Genomic DNA, 20,050 nt, shown 5'->3' on the forward strand with positions numbered 1-20,050 from the left:
TCTGACAACTTTTTCAATAAAATTGGTTTCCTTTGTAATCCTATGTACTTTTATTTTATGCATTTAAAAACTTTCTGAGAAGGGATCCATAGGCTTCATCAGAATGCCATACAGTTCCATGACACAAAGAAAGATTACATAGCCCTAGATTGGGGGGAATCCAGGAAGGCTTTATGGTGGAGGTAACATTTAACTTTGATGTGATGGATGTAAATAGGTGAAGACAGGGGAGTAGAATATCCCAGCTATAGGGAACCCAGATTAAATTTACTTCTCTGGACAAAGAAGAGATCTATGGGCTAGTCCTTTTTCTTTTGGATAAGACAGCCAATAGCCTCTTAAATATTATGTCTATTTTTTATTTATCATATACCAACTTAAGGGGTGGCTAAGTGGCACTGTGGATAGAATTCTGGGCCTAGAGTCAGAAAGACTCCTCTTCCTGAATTTAAATATGGCCTCAGACATTAGTTGTGTGATCCTGGGTTTAATCTTGTTTGCCTCAGTTTCCTTATCAGTAAAATGAGCTGGAGAAGGAAATGGCAAACCATTCCAGTATCTCTGCCAAGAAAATCCCAAATGGGGTTGGAGACGTGACCGAAAAATGACTGAATAACAATGATACCTACTTAAATTTTTATCTGCTTGGACAACAACTTTATGTGTCTGTGGCTGGAAGCTACCAAACACTTATTTTTAGGGCTTATCCTACCTGCATTATTTTCATTTGTTTTTCCCACCTCACTTAGAGTTCATAGATACAGAGCTGGAAGGAACCTTAGAGTCCAATTAGATCAGAAGTTCTTGACCTGAGACCAATGAACAAAGTATTTTTTAAAACAAATGATTTTTAAAAATAGTATCTCAATCTAGTTCCCTTTGTAATCCTACATATTTTACTTTACATATTTAAAAACATTGTTCTAAGAAGAGGTTCCATAGACTCCCATCACACTGTCATGACACAGAAAAAGTCAAGAACTGATCTAGACCAACGTTTTCACTTTACAGATGAAGAAACGGTGAGCGATTTGTCATACATGGAAGAAGTTTTAGCAAAGGAATTTTAAATTCAAGTCTTTTGACTCCAAAGCCATTGTTCCTTCCATTGTATCACAAGGGTGGAGATGGCAAGGGTTATAGCCATCTATTTCATGGTATCCTTGCAGGATTCAAACGAGATAATGCATTTAAAGCTCTTTATAAGCAACGAAGGGCTAGAAAAATATAACCACTAGGTGGTACTAGTAACAACTAATTTGATCCTATTCACTAAAAGAAGCAGGATGGGGGGAAGCCAAACACTTTCTTGGGCTATGTGTCCCTCTAACCTGGGGAGGGAGCAAATTCCAGTCTATCCATGTTTCTTAGATAGTGAGCCATCTTCTGTACCTCATTTCTGTCTCGGTCTCTCTCTTTCCCTCTCTCTCTGAGTGATCCCAGGGGTCTTGTTACTTCACAGGATGTAGCTGGTATGGCTTTACCCAGACAAAATAGCCCTGAGCCCCTCACCCATCAACAAACCCCACCTCTTCCCTGAATCAACTATAATTTGCAGAGCCCTCTGTGGCCTTAACAGCATATTCTACTGGGATAAACAGACATGCTTAAATATCATACGCGTATTTTACACATAGATACATATTTTTTATATCTAGGCACAGAATCAATAAAAGGAATAAAACAACACATAATAGAATACTTACCAAAGCTTGCAGCTTTTTTCTGACTCAGGAAATCTTTAACCAATCTACAGACACACTCCAAAACCAGGAGCTCTGAGAAACACAGAATTCCTGTTCTCTACTGCCTAGTTGAGAATTGTGTCACGTTGCCTTCTCTATCACCTCAGTTCTCCTTGTCAATTTAGATTTATTGAGTGAGCAATCATCATACGGGGCTCAAAGAGACCTGCCAACTCTTCTATCTGTGATGAAAGGGTATGAATGGAAGGACTAGGTTTTGGCTGTTTCTGTTTCATGTTTGCAAATATTCTGTCCTGCAGTATTTTGCAAATACTCTACAATAATGCAGGTTGCCAACACCCTTTGAAAGAAGACTTAGGCAGGACAAGTGGTATAAAGCAGGTCAACAGAAAGATGTATGACCAGAAAAAAAGATGAATCAATCTTGGAGTGAGAATAACTGTTGGATAGGCAGTGTGACCAGGAAGCAGCAGTGACCCCTCTGACTAATAGGAACAGAAGCCAGATTTGAAGGGATTGAGCAGTTTGTGGGTGATGAAGACAGTGTAGACTGAGGGCTATCCATTGGGAATTTTACTATGTAGCCCTATTTTTTAGTTCTGAATCTGTGATTTCCTTAGTATAGGCTACTCCCAGTGAGGGAATTCTCTCTGTCAATGTAGATCAGTCTTGTTTTATAACTTGCAGTCTTAGAGAATCACTCCAGTACTGAGAACTTAACTAGCTTCCCCTGGAGTCATATGTGAATATGTTATCTTACATATGTTGGGATGCTCTCAAGTGTTGTTTACTCCTGATAACTCCAGCTACAAGTGGTCCTTCGTCATCCGATCTCCAAACAATGACTTCTCTTCTTATGTATGTATATTCCAGGCATGTTTCTCTCTTGGGCCCTTTTTCACTTTGCTTCTTCTTGTTTTGGGAAGGGGAATTTTATGATGTTTGTGTCACTTGGAGAGGAGGTACTGGAACATATTTTCACTCTCTTGTAGAGAAAGATTGGAGGAGTAGTCTGCAAAGAGACTTAACCCCATGAGAACTGATGATAGCAACAAGAAAGCAAGTATAGAGAGAAAAAAGAAGGCCCAGGAGAAATCCTTGGGGGATATCCACTGTTAGGATCAGAATGATAATCTTGCAGCAAAGCCTGAGAAGAAATAATCAGACAGGTAGAAGGAGAACCAAGATAAACCAATCTCACAAAAACCCAGAGAGATTTCTCTAAAGGGAATATTCAGGAGGAGGGGTCGGTCAGCAGTGTCAAAGGCTGCCGAAAGGTCCAGAAGAGTAAGGACTGAGAAGTCCTAAGATTTAGTCATTATGATACCTAATGGAAACCAGCCTTAGAGAGAGCAGTATTGGTTGAGTGGTGAGGTCCAAAGCCAGAGCTGTTACAGGCCATCTTCCCACAGTCAAGTGAATAAAAAAATCCCTCCCCAATATGATCAGTGTGTGTTTTCCTTCTGTTTGCTTAATAGAGTTGTATCAATGTTTTCAAAGATTTATAAGAGTGTTGGTGGGCACAATCTGCCAAATCACAGTATTTCTAAAGCTGAAAGATTCAAGTTCATGAACAAATATACAAGCACCTCCAATCTTTCTTTAAAGCTCCAGTCCTACATTAGAAATATCTGTTAAGATACCTATACCAGGATGCCCTATAGACATATCACACCCAACCAACAGATCTAAAATAGAACTCATTATTTTCCCCTAATAAACCCAGGTTTCCAATCTCAGAGGCATCTTCAACTCCTCATTCTCCTTCACCTGACCCTGGGCAAGTCACTGAACCCTGTTTGCCTCAGTTTCCTCACTTGTAAAATGAGCTGGAGAAAGAAATGGCAAACCACTCTAATATCTCTGCCAAGAAACCCCCAAATCACGAATCACGAAGTCAGAAATGACTGAACAACATCTCATATCCACTGCCATTCAAATGGCTACCATGGTACTTCAGGCTCTTGTGACCTCCTACCTGGATCAACATAATTCCCTCCTAACTGCTTTCCCTCCTTCCAGTGTCTCTTAGCTCTAATCCATGCTCCACCCCTGGGCCAAATTAATCTGACTAAATCACAGGTCTGACCACATCATTCCCTTGATCAAGAAGCTCCCAGGAGTTCTAGTCTAGGCTAAAATACAAACTCCTTGGTGGGGCACTTAAGACCCTTCACAATCTGTCTTTAACCTTTCCAAACTTAGTCAGAACTAATCTTCATTCCCTCTATATTTTGGCTAAAGCCTACTTGTTTTTTCTCTTAACTCCAAATTCCATTTCCTACGTCCATGACTTTGCACAGGCTTCTCTATGCCTAGGATACACTCCGTCATAACTTCTACCTCTTGGAATTCCTAGTACTTGTCAAGGCTTAACTCATATGCTTCCTGTAGGAAGCCTTTCCCGATTCCATTAGATGTTAATGTTCTTTCCTCAACTGATCAAATACATAGTTATATGTTTATGTGTTCTATTCTCTCCTTCCCTCCTTGAAGACAAGAAATATAATTTTCATTTTGTCCCAGTGCCTGGCTCACAGAAGGCACTTAATGTTTGATGGGTTGGCCTAGACTGGATTAGTTGGTTTTCTGGAGTCCAGAAGAATAAGTGCCATCCTTTCCCCGAATGACAGCTGTTCAAATATTTAAAGACAGTTAACACTTCCCTTAATTCTTCTCTTCTTCAGGCTGTCTCCACTCCCTTCAACCAGTCCTCCTCATGTGGCTTGATCTCAGAGTCCTTCACTATTCATCACCAGGATTTATCCTGGGCCTTCTTTTTTTCTCTCTATACCTGCTCATCACTTCTCATCTGCGGATGCCCTCCAGTTTATCAATGCCCTTCCTAAAACACAGCACCCATAACTGAACACAATACACTGGAAGATGGACTCGTGTATACTTCAGTTGACTTCTTGCTTCTCTAGGTCATCGTACTCACTTAGAAAATCAGGGAAAACGTCATGTTTGATACCACTCAGTCTGTTGTCACCAACTCTCCTTGTATCTAGCTCAGAAAGCTGAACCATGGAACAAAGTTCACCTGAAGATCAGAACCCAGAGAGCTAACAATGACCACCAAGGAAGAAACCCTTTACTCAGGGCCCAACATAATTTCAGCCACTTTCAGTGTACATTTATGGAACTCTCCTGTATGGCTCTCATGTGGTTGTTTCTGACTGAGCCCCCCGGGGCTTCCTCTGAATGTCACATTCTTGGTACTATTTTGCCTATACTTCTCCTCCCCAGTCCCCTACCCCCACCCCAGATGATGCCTGGCACCTTCTTCTGATTCTGACTCAGATTGGCCTCCACCTGGTAGCAATCCTGACATTGAACTCTTGCCTGTTTATTTTCTACTTATCCTTTACAACCCAACTCAAATGCTGCTTCCTCCATGAAACCTTTCCAGCTAGCAAGGGGCTCTGGAGGAGGAAATGAGGCTGGTGACTCGGCACAGCCCTCCCCCACTTAAATCCAATTCACTGGTGAGTCAGGCATCAGCTTCCTGAGGTCATTTGTGGTCCCCTTTGAGAAGGAAGGACAAGTGACAACCAACCACCAGGTAGTAATGCCCTTTCCCCTCACACCACACACAACACTTCGTTTTGTAATTCTGATAGCCTATGGTGTCATGCTATATTTTATAGCTACATATGTTAAGTGTCCTATTCTCCTCCTAGACCCTACTAGATGGTAAATTCCATGAGGATGGACACAGTAGCTTATCCAAATATCCTACCTCCTCCCAGAGCCTCACGCTGTGCTCTGTATACAGCTGGGGCTTAATTTTATGATTATTGTTATAAATCTGGTGCCACATCTTCCCCCATTAGGCGGTCCAGTCATCCCCCCTCCCCCCAGGTGAAATTAATCTTTCCTTCCTCAAATTTCTCTTGCAGGGACGTCTCCATTCCCCTTATCACATTCTCTCTTGTACCATAACTAACTTGTAGACACGTCTCTTCCCTCCTGTTAGACTAAGTTTTTTTTTAAAGCAGGGTTTGTTTATTTATTTACGTCCAGGGCCTGTCGATGATGGACTTTGGAGGGGACCCACCCTATCCTGGCTAAACTCTGTAGCTTCCTCAGACCCTAGTGCAGACACCTGCATTCAGCAGGTACATAATTAAGGCAGAGTACAATGGTTTTGGACGAACAATTTGCAGAACTGAGTTCTGTAGACAGTTCTCTCGGCTGCTAAGTGTGAAAGGAAAAAGCTACTAAGAATGGCCTGTGTCCGCAGTTACAATAAATAACATCGTAGTGTCCCCGAGATCTTCTTGCACTTCACTCTCCGCCCCGCTGGTCCCGTGGCTCGGGGCTCCTCCCTCCCCTAGAACGCCCATCTCCGGCCTCTGCGTTTTCGTCTGCTGTCCTTCAGACCCGTAATTGACCCTCCTGACCTCCGACCTCGGCTCCGAGCCCACCCGGCTTTAGCCTCCTTCCTTAGCTCTAGCGCCGGCCTCCCGCGGGTCTTCTCCACTCTATGGTGCACGTACCACCTGTGCCCGGCAGTTTGCACGGCGTCTCTCCATTAGACCTTGGGGGGAGGAGGGGCCGACGGGCCTCCGGAGGGGCGCAGAGTCCAAGGCACTTTCCCCTCGGGGGCGGATCCCGCACCGCCCCTCCGCTCGGCCCTCCCGCCGCGGTCAGCCAGCCTAGGCGGCAGCAGCGCGCCCCGCAGCCGAACCGCCGCGCAGGCCTGCGCTCTCTCCGGCTCTTAGCACGTGCCGCGCGGGGCGGAGGCGAAGGCGGGGCCGGAGCTGGCGGGCGGCCGGAGGAGCGGCGCGGGCGGACTGGGAGGATGGCGGCTGCCGCGGGGGGACGCGCGCATGGTGCTGGTGTACGGAGGCAGAGGCGCGCTGGGCACCAAATTGCGTGCAGGCTTTCCGAGCCAAAAACTGGGTAACCGCGGGGCCCCTTAGCGCGCGGGGCTTAGGAGGTAGAAGGGGCATTTGTGCGTTCGGCTGTGGGCGGGGTGTTGGGCGCCCCTGCAGCCGCGGAGCCCGAGCCTGAGCCCGGGGTCGGGGTTCCTCGCCCGCGGGCACGGCCTCGCTTGTGTACTTTCCTGCATGCGCGCCCGCCTGTGCATGCGTGCACGGCTCTTTTCGTGCGCATGCTCCCGCTTCTAGGGTACCCCCCCCCCCCAACACATGGGTGCTCTCCCTGTGCCAGCGTGCGTGCTCCCGCTTTTGAGACACGCCAAAATGCATGAACCCCGCCCCTGTGCTCGCGTGCACGCCCCCGCTTTTAGGATACCCGAAACATACGTATGGACCCCCTCCTCTCCGGCGGGCGCGAGCTCGGAAACGCCCCCGCCCGCAGTGTCAGCCCCCTTCCCCGTGTTCACGCCCTCTTGTTTCAGCTACCTTCTTGCTCTTGTAAGGGTGGGGTTGAAACATGAACGGGCGGGGGGGGGGGGGGGGGAGGGGTCTGTATTTTGCCCCCAAAGCTTAAAGAGAGTTGCTTCTTGTAACAGGGTGTTAAAAATGAATGTGGCTGCACCTCCGGGACGGCACCCACCCGTGCACCCCACCCCAAGCAAGGGACCTCACCTTGGCTGGCAAGGGCAGGGTCCCCCGGGTTGGAGGGAGGGAGGAGGGGAGGCAGAGCCACCAGAAAGGGTACTGGGGGGATTGGGTCACCCTGTCTCATCACCGGATTCTTTTTCCTTCTTCCCTGGGGGATAAAGAAAGGAAGGGAGGGTGGGGAAGCCGGGTGCAGCGCCTCCAGGAGGTTGTGTTTGCAGGGCTTGTAGATTAAGGCGGGGTGGAAGACTTGGTGAATTTGGGGAGCCAAGCAGGAACTATTTGGGCTTTGCAACTAACGAACTCTGGAAACCTTGGGCAAGGCACCAAACCACTCTAGGTCTCAGTTTCCTCTTGTGTCGAATAAGGGAGTCTGCACGATTCCTCTGGCCCTGGATTTAGTGGGACTAGGGCTCCCCCCTTCTTTCTTTTTGCCCTTTTAATCTAGGGACATTCCCCGTTAGCTAGCGCCTCTGTTCTGTCATCCTGGGACAAAGCTTGCACTTAGGTTCGTTTTGTTATTGCTACTTTTACAAACTAAATGAATAGCCAAACCCTCCCTTCCTCCCTCCCTCCCTCCCTTCCTCCCTCCCTCCTTCCTTCCGGCCTTCCTTCCTTCCTTCCTTCCTTCATTTCCTTCCTTCCTTCCTTCCTTCCTTCCTTCTGTCCTCCTTCCTCCTTCCTTCCTTTTTCTCTCTTCCTCCCTTCTTCCCTTCCTCCCTCTCTTTCTTCCTCTGGCACTGACAGGCTGGCACATGATAGCACTAACTTCCTGGGAAGGAAGGGAGAAAACAGACAGGCAGGCTGGGGTCAAGGTCCTTGTATGACTGACTGTACTTGTCCCTTTGGGGCCTCCAGCCAGCCTATAGAGGCTGGGCCCACACTTTCCGTGGACACAACATTTTTTTTTCTGGGGATTTTAACAGCAAGCAAACAATAAGGAAAAATTGCCCAAGAACCAGTGCTTTTAACATTTAAAGAGGAATCTTGTTCCCATTGAGAACATTCGTAGCTTGTTTGATCAGTAAACTTTATTTTTCATCTGTAGGGTCAGATAGGATGGTCAGCCCTGGAAGGACCATGAGGAAATGCCCATTTGAGTGGAGATCCTAGATCTATTTAAGAACTGAGCGTCTCAGGCATGATTAAAGGAAACTGAAAATAAGGGGTCAGTCAATATGGCGTGGATGGAATGAATGGGGGTGGTGGTGGTGGTAATTAGGCATGCACTGTACGTGCCAAACACTGTGCTGAGGGCTTGAGGATACTAGTAGGAAAAGGAACTCCTGCTCTAATTGGGGGAAGTAATGCTGGGTGTATATAAAGGCCTTCCATGTAAAGGGCGGGACAGAGATCCAGAAGAAGAGTAGGCCTCAGTCAGGGTAGAATTGGGATCTTGAGTTCCCTATGGCAGGAGTGCAGATGAAGGGGAAGGTCATATCGCCTTGACTCCAGGCCTGGGCAGCATCTGGACAATAGTAATTCTAACCACATATTTTATAGAGCTTCAAGATTGGTAAAGCATTTCCACAGGACATCCCCCATCTTACAGCTGAGTTTCGGAGCCTTTCTTGTTCTGTAGCTAATAAATGTCGTACTAGGATTTGAACAAACTAAAGTCTCCCGACACCAGTTCCAGGACCATTTGTTACTATGTATCACACTGGTCCTTAGAACATGTCAGAGACCTTGACTCTAGGCGCTTAATCAGTTGTAAGGTTATAGGGAAAATCCCCTCCAGGGAAGTGGTCTTTACATTAGCATGTGGGTGGGCTTCCTCCTCCTCACACCTAGATTCTAGCTCCAGCTTTGTTGTTGATTCCCTGTGTCACCTAAAATAAATCTCTCCATTTTCTGGGTCTCGGTTCTTCCTCTCCGAATGAGGGAGATTGACTGGAGACCCATTAGAGTAATTTCTAGCTCAATTTTCTGATTTGTTGTCCCTCTCTTCTGGGTTTTATCTTTTCAAGGTTTGACTCATCCTTTGTAACTCCTTAAAATTGTTTTTGTAATAGATCTTATAGAATTTGAAATCTGGAATAGACTTTAGAGATAACCCAATATTACCTATTTCTCTCCCTCCTTGCCTTTACATTTGAGAAATGGAGGTTCAGAAATATGAAATGATTTGCCTAATATGAAAAAGCTAGTGGTGAAACAGGGACCAGAACCAAGGTCTCTGATGTCAGATGTCCTTTCCACTGTCTTGAAAGGACCCTATTTTGGGGGCAACTGTGTTAGGTAATTAGGGAGAGCAGGTTTGATGATAAAAGACAAGCTTAAGTCTTTCAGAGCTGTTTGTCTTTATGTCGTCATATAAATTTTGAGAGATTTGAGATTTTGTTAAATGCCTTTCTAAACATATTAATATAATATATATTATAAAAATATTCACTTAACCCTGCTTGCCTCAGTTTCTCATCTGTAAAATAAGTTGGAGAAGGAAATGGCAACTCCAGTATCTTTGCGAGGAAACCCTATGGGGTCGTGAAGAGTCAGCACAACTGAACAACAAAATGCCTCTGGCATTCTGGGAGGGGCAGCTAGGTGTGTCACTGTATGAGCATAAAGGGCCTGGAGTCAGGAAGTGCTGAGTTCTGATCTAGCCTCAGGTGTCCTTACTAGCTGTGGGGACCTGAGCAAGTCACTTAACCTCTGTCTGCCTCAGTTTCTTCAGCTGTAAAATGGGGATAATAACGTCACCAAACGAGATGATAATTGTGAATGCTTAGCATGGTGCCTGGCACATAGGTGCTATATAAGTGCTAAGCTATTATTATTCTCTTTATAACCAGTCTCTTTATTTTGTCAAAATGTAAACTAGGCTAGTCTAGCGTGACCTGCCCTTGATGAAATTTGCTGGCTCCTTGGGTCCCTGCTCGCTTTTCTAGATGCTCAATCCCTATCCTTTAATAACTTGTTCTAGAATTATACAAGAAATTAAAGTCAATTTTTTTTTAAAATCAGGACCACATTTACCCTTCTCCAGCCCATGAACTCTCAAAGATTGCCGACTCAGCAGTCGCTCCCGACAGGTCATTCACCACCCTGGGACCGACCCTTTTCAGCTCCTCTAGGCCTGGTGACTTGTACATCATCACTCTGTGTATCTTTACCATCTCCCTGTTTCTCTTGGGTTTCAACTACCGTGACCCATTTTTTTCTGTGTACAGTCCAAAGATCGTTTTGTTTAGCAGAGAAAACGGAAGCAAAATAAAAATTAGTAGACGTGCTTCACTCAATCAGTTAATTAATCATTAAACATTTATTAAGTGTCTTCTGTGTGCCAGGTGCTAGGGATACAAAGAGGCAAAAGACAGTTCCTGCCCTCAGGGACCTTACAGTCTAATCCTCCTTTAATTCCCTTTATTCCCTAGCGGTAGCATATCATATTCCCCATTTTTGTTGGCCTGCCCTTTCCCAGGTGAACCTTTAACATTCCGGAGTGTTTTTCATGACTGCTAATTTGTCCAACCTGAGGGTTTGCTCTCCTTTAAATAACCATCCTACTCCTACTGATTCTGGCTGACAAGATGGGTCCCTCGAGCTAGTTTGAAAGCTTTTTTTTTTTTTTGGTTTCAGCTGTTCTTGCCCACTTCAAGATGGTTGCCGATGATCATATTTTCTGTCTGGGTCTGGTGACAGAAGCCAGAAAAATATGTGCTGTTTCAAAGTGTTGGGGACCTGACCTGTGGTTTCATTAGTATGAAAAGGTCCTCGATGGAGACGCTCCCAATAGCACTTAGCGTAGTCTTAGAGTTGCCTAGTCAACATTCACCCAAGGTCACACAGCCAGCATGTATCTGACATAGTGATGGGGTGGGGCCCAAGCGAGACCTCTGCCCCCCTCACCCCAAAAGAATTTGGATCCCTTATATCTAGGGGCCCTAGATACACCTTTCATTATGGCTATGCCCAGCTCTGTTACTCTTAACCTAGCCTAGCCGACCATTGTCTTGTCGGTTGTCTGTTATCTTTGGATTGCCTTCTGCTGCTTTCCACCCCTGATGCTATCAAAACCCCATTCTTTGGTTCATGGCTTTGACCTCTAGTCACCCCAGCCCATCAAGATCTTCCCTAGACTCCCTCTTCCAGTCACCCCAGACTACTTGGCCAATCCTAGATCCCTGCCGGTCTTTCTGTATAAGCTCCATCAGGGCCTCCATTAAGGCTCTCAGATTTAATCTGGTCCCTTTGTCTATACACCTGTCACAAATGCTCAGATTCCTATCCTATCCCTCTAGCCAATGCTGAGATTCCTTAAGAGTCTGGCTAATACGGCGGATTTTTAATAAACTTTGTTTTTCTTTGGCTGAAAGAAGGCTTGGGTTGAATTTGTTCGGGCAGGACTCATGTGTCACTGTTTTGGGGTCCCAGCACCCCTAAACCTCAGCAATAGGACTAGAACCAGATCTTGAATCTGAGACTGACTTTAGCCACTCTGCCATCCTGGCTCTCATAATGGATTTAGAGGGGAAGAATGTGACTTTGGAAGAGTCAGGTGACATCTATGGGCTTTTGTTTATTTGAGATCTAGATGACCTTGAGGGTCCTTTTTATCTTCATACCAATGATCCTACCATCATTGCCTCTGCCCTCTCTACAGTTTTGAGACTCTGCTCTTCGCTTTTTAAAAACTAGGATGTTTGTTCTTTTCCAGTCTATGAACTTCCCTCTTTCCCCTCCAGTAGTTAGGAAGACCTGAGTTCAGATCTGGCCTCAAACTCACGTACCGCTATGTGACCCTGGAAAATAGGTCAGGGAGAGGTAATTTAAGAATTATTGGACTACCTGAAAGCCATGATCAAAAACAGAACCCAGACATCATATTTCAAGAAATCATGTAAGAAATTGTCACCTACCTCATGAAAGTTTTTATAGATAGGGATATCAAAGTGAAATCATAGGTCTAGTCTCTTTTACGTTACTATAGAAACCTTTTAAGAGTGTAGGTTAAATTATTAAAGCTCCTCTTTTTCTTTAGCTCGACCCTCTGCAAAAACAAACAAATGAACCTCTGCCAGCATCAAGAGTGAAAAAACAAAAACCTATCGACTAAACCAGGGGGGGGAACCTTTGGCCTTGAGGCCACATGTGACCCTCAAGTGTGGCCCTTTGACTGAATCCAAACTTCACAGAACAAATCTCCTTAATAAAAGGATTTGTTCTATAAAACTTGGACTCAGTCAAAAGATAATACCCAAAGACCTAGAAGGCCACATGTGGCTTCCAGGCTGCAGGCTCCCCACCCCTGGAAACCACCCTAAAAATTCAACTCTTCGCATTCCTTGCCCTCCTTCTTGAACCTGAGTGGGGTGTGAGAACTCTGAAAGAAGAGTTGTAGAAAAACTAAAATAAACTAGGAAATAATAGTGAAAATGCACATTTTAAAATCTCTCCTGTCCGCTTATTTCTCAGAAATACTTGCCTCTACTCAAAGTGGGTTCTACTAGGACCTACTTTTTACAAATACTGTCTCATTTGATCTCTTAACAACCCTGTGAGATAGGAGCTATTGTTTATTCCATTTTATAGGTGAGCAAACTGAGGCAAACAGAGCTTAAGTGACTTGCCCAATCTTCTGACTCTGGGTCCAGTGGAGTAATGTTTCACTCTCCCAAACTATGCCTTTACTAACTCGCCTTGTGACTCTGGGCAAGTCTCTACCTTCTGAATCTCCTTTTCTCCATCTCTGAAATACAGACACATGAGGAGGTTAGGTTTTCTTGGAGAAGAAAGCCCCAATAACAGAGTATTGAAAAGCCGGGGGTAGTTTATAAATCACCCTTTCTAGTGGGCCTTCATGGAAGTCCCTGACTTGCTACATTATCTTACGAAGAATCACAAAGTTGTGTTTCTTTACTAAATCTCTTCTTGTTCACACCAGTGGGTCCAGCATTGACGTGGTAGAAAATGAAGAAGCCAACGCCAGCGTGGTTGTCAAAATGACCGACTCCTTCACTGAGCAAGCTGACCAGGTGATCATAAAAATATTCCAGGAAAAGATAAAATGTTGTAAATTCAGAATTCAAATATATTCAGTAATTATTGGGTACCATAGTATGTGAAAATTATTAGGCACCATAGTATGTGAAAGCCCTGTGCTTATGACTAACTTATGTAATAGTAATAACAGCTGCCATTTGTAGAATAATTTACAAAACAGTGCTTTAAAGTATTCTAATTTCATTCTCAAAATAGCACTGTGGCCCTAGGTAGGTACGTATTATCAGTTTCATTTTACAGATGAGAAAACTGAGGTATACTTGTCCTGGGTTTGAAGGCTAGTGTATGGAAGAGCCTGTACTGAAGTCTCCTGCCTCTAAACTGATGTTACAGAAATAAAACAGAATCAGTAGATAATAGAAGCCTGTACAAAGTTTCTTGAGGATTCAGAAGAGGGAGCAATTGCTGGGATAGGGTGAAGAGAGTGGTATCAGGAAAGGTTTATGGAATAGATGGTATTTGACCCGATTCTTGAAGGATGGTTAGGATTCAGCAGGTAGGGATGAGGTGGCATGTAGGAAATGAGTGAGAAATGCTTACTGAATACAACTTTAGAAGTTATAATAAAAACCACTGCCACTCCTTGTTAGAGAATGTATATAGAAAAGGAGATGAGGAAAGGACTAAGATTCCCTCTCTTCCATCCCCAACCCCCATATCTTCCAGCATTGAAATAGCCAGGTAAACAGAAATTTAGATTTTATTTTATTTTCTTCATGCCTCACAGAGAAAAATTTCAGCCTGAGCAGGTATGAATCATCCACCTGAGGAAGTAATACACTTAATAGATAGCAATTAGCAGACAAGGAAGCAGAAAGCTTCCGATCCCAGGAAAACTAGAGGCGACAGAAAATAATGATCCTTCGATGGGATTTTAGCGAAACTACTCCGCATTATTTTCTGAAATATACAAACCCCAGTGGTTAGCAGCTGGTTCCATGCCCTCGTAAGCATAATGTACACAAATACCAGGGAGAACGGTACTCCATGGTGGGGTAGAGACATTTCAGCAGAGGGAACAGCCGCTTAGGATGAGTACGGGGGAGTGGGCCGTGTCTAAAGTGGATGATGATAAAATGAGGAAGTGGGAGCCAAGGAAATGGGTCTCTCTTCGAAGGCATGGAATGGGTTAAAAATAAACGAGAAGGAGGAAATGAGCCTTTAAAGCCCTCTCTGCAGAGGAGTAATTTAGGCCAAGAGGTTGGCAGAAGAGAGGTAATGGACTTAAGTGTAGGACGGGGAACATCATCTTGATTTAAGAAGATGCTCACGGTGGCAATCGGAAGACGTTGCTGCTGGCATTCTGAGACATCCTGAACATGGGCATTTTGCTCTGGGATTGTAATGAAAAAACGGAATGCCTCAAAACGTCTTCAAAGCCAAGAATAGGGTAGAAAGAGAGTGCTGGGTTTGGATTCAGACAACCTGGGTTCCAGACCCGGCCTTGCCGCTCACTACCACTATGTGTCCTTTCTTTCGCCCTCTTTAGGCCTAGGTTCCTCATTTGTAAAATGAAGAGTACACTAGCTGGCTTCTAGTTTCCTTTCAGCTCTCATATAGTAATAATTACAGGAGCCCGCATTTATATAGCGCTTTACAAATGTTTACAGATTTGCCAAGTGCTTTACAATAGCATCTTATTTTATACTTGCAACAGCCCAGAGGTGGGTACTGTTGTTCTCCCCATTTTACAGGTGAGAAACTGAGGCAGACTGAGTAAATCATGCTTGTTGACTGCTTGATTCTTAAGCGTGAAGTTTGTGGCTGCCATTAATTGATAAGTTGTCTGGGATCCACACAGTTTCACCGTAAGGTTATTCGGTTTACAGGCATAAGGCATCTCTGTTTACAGTCTTGTTTGATCTTTAGAAATTGATTAAAATAAATTAAAAGGAACCCACGAGCTTGGGCCAGTGGATGCCTCTTCAGGTTCGGTCCTTTGATGGTAGTCATCTGGAGGGGGAAGGGGCAGGGAAGAAAAAAGAAGAGATTTACATGATAATTTGGTTGTGTATTTGAAAGGAATAGCAAATTATGCACAGTAGATTTTCAGTTTCATGTGCAATCATTTTTTTATTGTGCTTTGTTGTGGAAATGCTTTTTATTCTATAAATTAAAAATAAAATTTAAAAAAAATCTAAAAAGCAAAACAAATTAAAAAATCCCCAAAACTTTGTTTTACTCTGTTAAGGTGACTGCTGATGTTGGGAAGCTTTTGGGTGAGAAGAAGGTGGATGCAATTCTTTGTGTGGCTGGAGGATGGGCAGGAGGGAGTGCCAAAGCTAAATGTAAGCCTTTTTCTTTCTGCATGATTCATTCCTCCATTTGTTCAACACATCGTGCTTCCATGTGCTAGGCACTGGGAGAGGGACAAAGATAACTGAGGGAGAGCCTCCCCCCACCCCCCAACCCAGCCAATGTTTGGGTGGGAAGTGCCTTCGGGTTCCTGTGCCTTGGGGGATCACTAGTGTAACTACAGGTGCAGTCCAGAGGAAAATAAGGAGGTACAGAGTTCTTTGGGAGGTCAGAAGCAAAAAAAGCTCATATCCAAATGCTGCTGACACTGAGAGGCCAGTGCTTCCTTTCATTGGCGCAGATGATCTTTGAGTAATTCTGTTCCATTCAACAGACACGTATTATGTGCCTGCTCTGTGTAACCCAGTGGTGTCCTACCCAAATAAAAATGGGGGCCACTAAACGGTATGTAAAAATCCCTGAGGGCCACATACTGACTTAGAAAACCACGCATTAACGTTATCTGTGTCCTGCTGTATCTTTTTTTGTTAGATACCTCCCAGTTACATTTGAATCAGATTCAGCCTGCACTCAGGAAGGGGTCCAATGGTCTCAGCGCTTCTTGAACTGTGGGTCACGACTTGGCAACAGTGAAAGGTTTCTGAATGCACAGTGACCAAAAATTAATTAAAAATCAAATGTAATGAATCCGAGGTGTTTCTGGCAGTGCTTGCCTGTATGCCAAAAAACTGCCAAAATGGGAAAAGGGGTCTGGAGTGGAAAAAGTTTTAAGAAGCCTAGAGCATACCAGGTAGGAGGAGGTATTCTCTAGGTCAGCAGTCATCCATTTCCCTATTATTACATAAATATTTGTTTCTTTTCACAAAGACTTGTTGATTTGGTCTTACATACTTCTGCATGATATGACATGGGGAATTGCTAGCAAGGTTTGAGATATCTCTTCCTTTCCCATCAGTTAGCAAGCATGTATAGCATACAGTCTCAAAAGTAAGGCAGGGCTCAGATTGCCTAGGAGAGGGAAAGGCTGCTCTTTTCATCCCCTACTCCCACAACATGTCTACGTGTGTTTTGAAAGGCATTATCATTCTGTTGTGCCCAGGATATTAATTCCTCCTGGGCCTGGTTCTGGGTCTGTTGTTCCCTAAACATCAGTGCGTAATTCAGGTAATTATCAAGAAACAGACTCCCACCTGGGGTGGATGAATCATACTAATGATTTTGCAAAATGGGCTTGATGCTCAGCCGGCTCTGTTTTGCAGACACCTTTCATCATAATTACAATCTCTCTTTGTCTGTTTTTTTATGTTCTTTTTAAATATCATTATCTCTTTGTCAGACCAAAATGCCTCTCTTTGGCCTACTCATCTATATGTGTTGTCTTCTCCATTAGAAAGTAATAGGGGCAGACCATGGTGTTTTTATCTTGGCACACAGTGTGCCTTTAATAAATGTTGCTTCCTTCTTCCCTCCCTCTCTCCTTTTAATAAATGTTCCTTCCTTCCTTCCTTCCTTCCCCCTCCCTCCTTCCTTCCCTTATTTCCTTTAATAATATTCCTCCTTCCCCCTGCCTTTCTCCCTCCCTTGCTCCCTCCCTTCCTCCAATAAATGTTTCTTCCGTCCTCCCTCCCTCCTTCCCTCCATCCCTTCCTTCTCCCCCTCCCTCCCTTCCCTTCCCTTCCCTTCCTTCTTTCCTTTAATAAATGTTCCTCCCTCCCTCCCTGTCTCCTTCCCTTCCTCCCTTCCTTACTTCCTCCTTCACCCCTTTTCTTTCTTCTTCCCTTTCTTCCTCTCCCCTTCCTCATTTTTTCAATCTTTCCCTTTCCCCCCTCCCAATAACTCCCCCCCCCTTATCTCCCAAGTAGACTGTGCCTTTACATTAAATGAACAAACAAAAACAAATCAACACGTCAGTAATCTCAGAGTACGGTCCCCTTCTCTTCACTGCAGGAGGCTGCTTCTCCATCAGTCCTGCGGTTACCATTGGTCATTGCCACGATCAAAGTTCTTAGCACATACATTTGCAGTAATAATAACTCACTTATAAAGCATTTTGTGGTTTACAAGCAGTGTATTTCCACTCTGAGGATAACTGAACCCAGTGCTTTGAAGGAGTTAAGCCGCTTGCCCACAGGCACCCAGTAAGTGTTGGAGCTGGTGCCTCAGCCTAGGCCAGGGGTGGAACCTGTGGCCTCCAGGTGGTCATTATCATTGTCTTCGTAGCACAGTCACCAGCCCTCCTAGGAATCCAGGGATGAATTCATTCCCTGAGGTTGTTTGTAGATCATTACAGAAGTCTGCTGGTAAATACTTAACAACTGAGCTGGAGAGGTAACTTAGGCACTAGCACTTTTAAATTCAGTCTTCTCTTTTAACATTTTCTTAAGTCTGGACTGCCAGCCAAACAGTGAAGCCTGGATTTGTAGCAGATTGCAGATTTCTGAGGTGAAAATGCTCATGCTGAAAATTAAAAAATCAGTCTGAGCACAGCCCTGACGGGGTCCCTGTGGAAGCTGCTCCAGAAACATGTCCCTTGTCTTGCCAGTTGCAGCTTGTGGCCTTCCTTTTGATACCTCTGCCAGCTATTTCTTAGATTATGCTGCCTCACCCCTTGGGTTGCATGGGTGGGTACTGAGGCTAGATTAACTCTCACACTGCGAGTTAAGTGAGTGGTGGTTTGGTGTCGTTGTGGCCAGAGACTATTCAGGTCTGGGAGTTAACGTCTTTCTCCCTATCTGTTGTTCATTCGTGTCTGACTCTTTGTGGCCCCATTTGGGGCTTTCTTGGCAGAGATATTTGTAGTGGTTTACCATTTCCTTCTGACACTGAGGCAAACAGGGTTAAGTGACTTGTCCAGAGTCACATGGCTAGTAAGTGTAGGAGGCTGGATTTGAACTCCAGGCTGGGCCTTCTATCCATGGCACCATCTAGCTACCCCTTCCTGATCTGTAAAGTGAGGTTAGTAGAATCATAGAATTTTAGACCTAAGGGAGGCTTTAGAGGTCATGTAAGTCATTCCCATTAGTATAGCCCAGAAAGGATAACTTCCCCAGGGTTCTATATTAGTTGACGCTCTGGTTGGGATTCGAACCTTCTAGTCCATTGTTCTCTTTGTGCCCTCCACTTCCTCCTAACACAGGCTGTTACCTTATGGGACTTATCCGAGACTTAAGATGATTAAATTTATCATTAATGCGGTTACCTATTTATGTGTCTCTTCCCTCCTCAGAGAGCAGGAACCCTTCATTATCTGTTACAGCAGACTCCTGCAGGCGCTTAATAAATGTTTATTAAATTGAATTAAATGAGAACATATACAGGAAACTGTTTTTACCTTTTCGTTGCTGGGAAGATGGAAGAAATTAAGGGAATATATGGAGGCAGAGATACACCGGCTTTCACTGCAGTTCCAATTCTTGTTATCTTTGGTCCCAGTTTCCTTGGACTCGATGGAGGGGATATAAGCCCTCGGGCTCTTCCTTGGTGATTGCTAGCTGTCTCTAATGATGGGGCTTCCGGAGCTAAAGTAGCTTTTGGTGGAACCCAGGGTTCCTTTTCGCATCCCGCTTCATGTTTCTAAACTGAAGACAGGCCTCTAGCTGCTTCAATGACCGATGGTGACATCAGTACCATTGTAGACTGTGGAGGGTAAGAAGGATATAAAAGGAATTCATTTCTATGGCGGTGGCATATATTGAAAATAATAATCATAATATACTATCTGACCTTTATGTAGAATGCTTTAAGGCTGACAGCGTTCTTCTGAACTTCCTTCTCTCTGTGGAGCAAAACTGAGACTTGGTCTTTTGGGGTATAAGGTATGCCTTTTTCCACATCCATAGTCCCCTCTTCACTGCTCAGAGGAGGAAGGGGTGTTTCCTTCCCAGTGCTCTAGGACTAAGACTGTTCATTCAAGTTCAGTGGTTGCGTATCTCCTTACGTATCCTTTACCTTGTGGTCTTGCTGAAACTGCTTCTCTTCATTCTGTTTTCTTTACTCTGTGTCACTTAAGGTCATAGGATCGTGAATTTAGAACTTCAGAGGCTACATAGACCAAATTCCTTCTTTACAGATGGGGAAACTGAGGCCCAAGGAAGTTTTTGTGGGCCTTGCTGGGCCTCCCCAGTGTAGAAACTGTGTTTTTCCTACAGTGCATTGTGTTGCATACAAACCTTACTGAATTCCTCTTATTTACCATTTCTTTATAGTTTAGTAATAGGTCATTGTATTAAAAACACACAGTTGGTTTGACCATTCTGTTTTTGGTTTCTTGGTTCTTCAGAAGAGGCTCTATCTGGGGCCTTTCTGTTATCTAGCTCTTTTGGGCCAAAGGGTATGAACAACTTAGTTACTTTTCATTTATAATTTCAAATTGTTTGCCAGAAGTGGTTGTACTAATTCTCAATTTAACCAGCAGTGTATTAGTTTGACCAATCAAATTTTAGATTTTTTAAAATCCCTAATAACAAATGACTTGATATTTGAAATGACTATTTCAAGGCCCTAGTATTAGAATAAGTGTGGAATTACAATCTTGACTTCCCTTTTATAGAA

General features: G+C 44.3%; 1 protein-coding gene across 1 annotated transcript in view; it reads left to right on the forward strand.

The window, feature by feature from the left end:
* Window positions 1–6,143: 6,143 nt before the first annotated feature.
* QDPR (quinoid dihydropteridine reductase) overlaps window positions 6,144–20,050 on the forward strand; it is a 33,358-nt gene continuing 19,451 nt past the window's right edge. Inside the window, 5 exon segments of the mRNA XM_036764197.1 lie at window positions 6,144–6,527; window positions 6,529–6,583; window positions 6,585–6,625; window positions 13,134–13,215; window positions 15,435–15,531. Coding sequence (XP_036620092.1) covers window positions 6,196–6,527; window positions 6,529–6,583; window positions 6,585–6,625; window positions 13,134–13,215; window positions 15,435–15,531 — 607 coding nt within the window. The 5' untranslated portion in view covers window positions 6,144–6,195.

Source organism: Trichosurus vulpecula, chromosome 6 (assembly GCF_011100635.1).
Source record: "Trichosurus vulpecula isolate mTriVul1 chromosome 6, mTriVul1.pri, whole genome shotgun sequence".
NCBI classification, from domain to species: Eukaryota; Metazoa; Chordata; class Mammalia; order Diprotodontia; family Phalangeridae; genus Trichosurus; species Trichosurus vulpecula.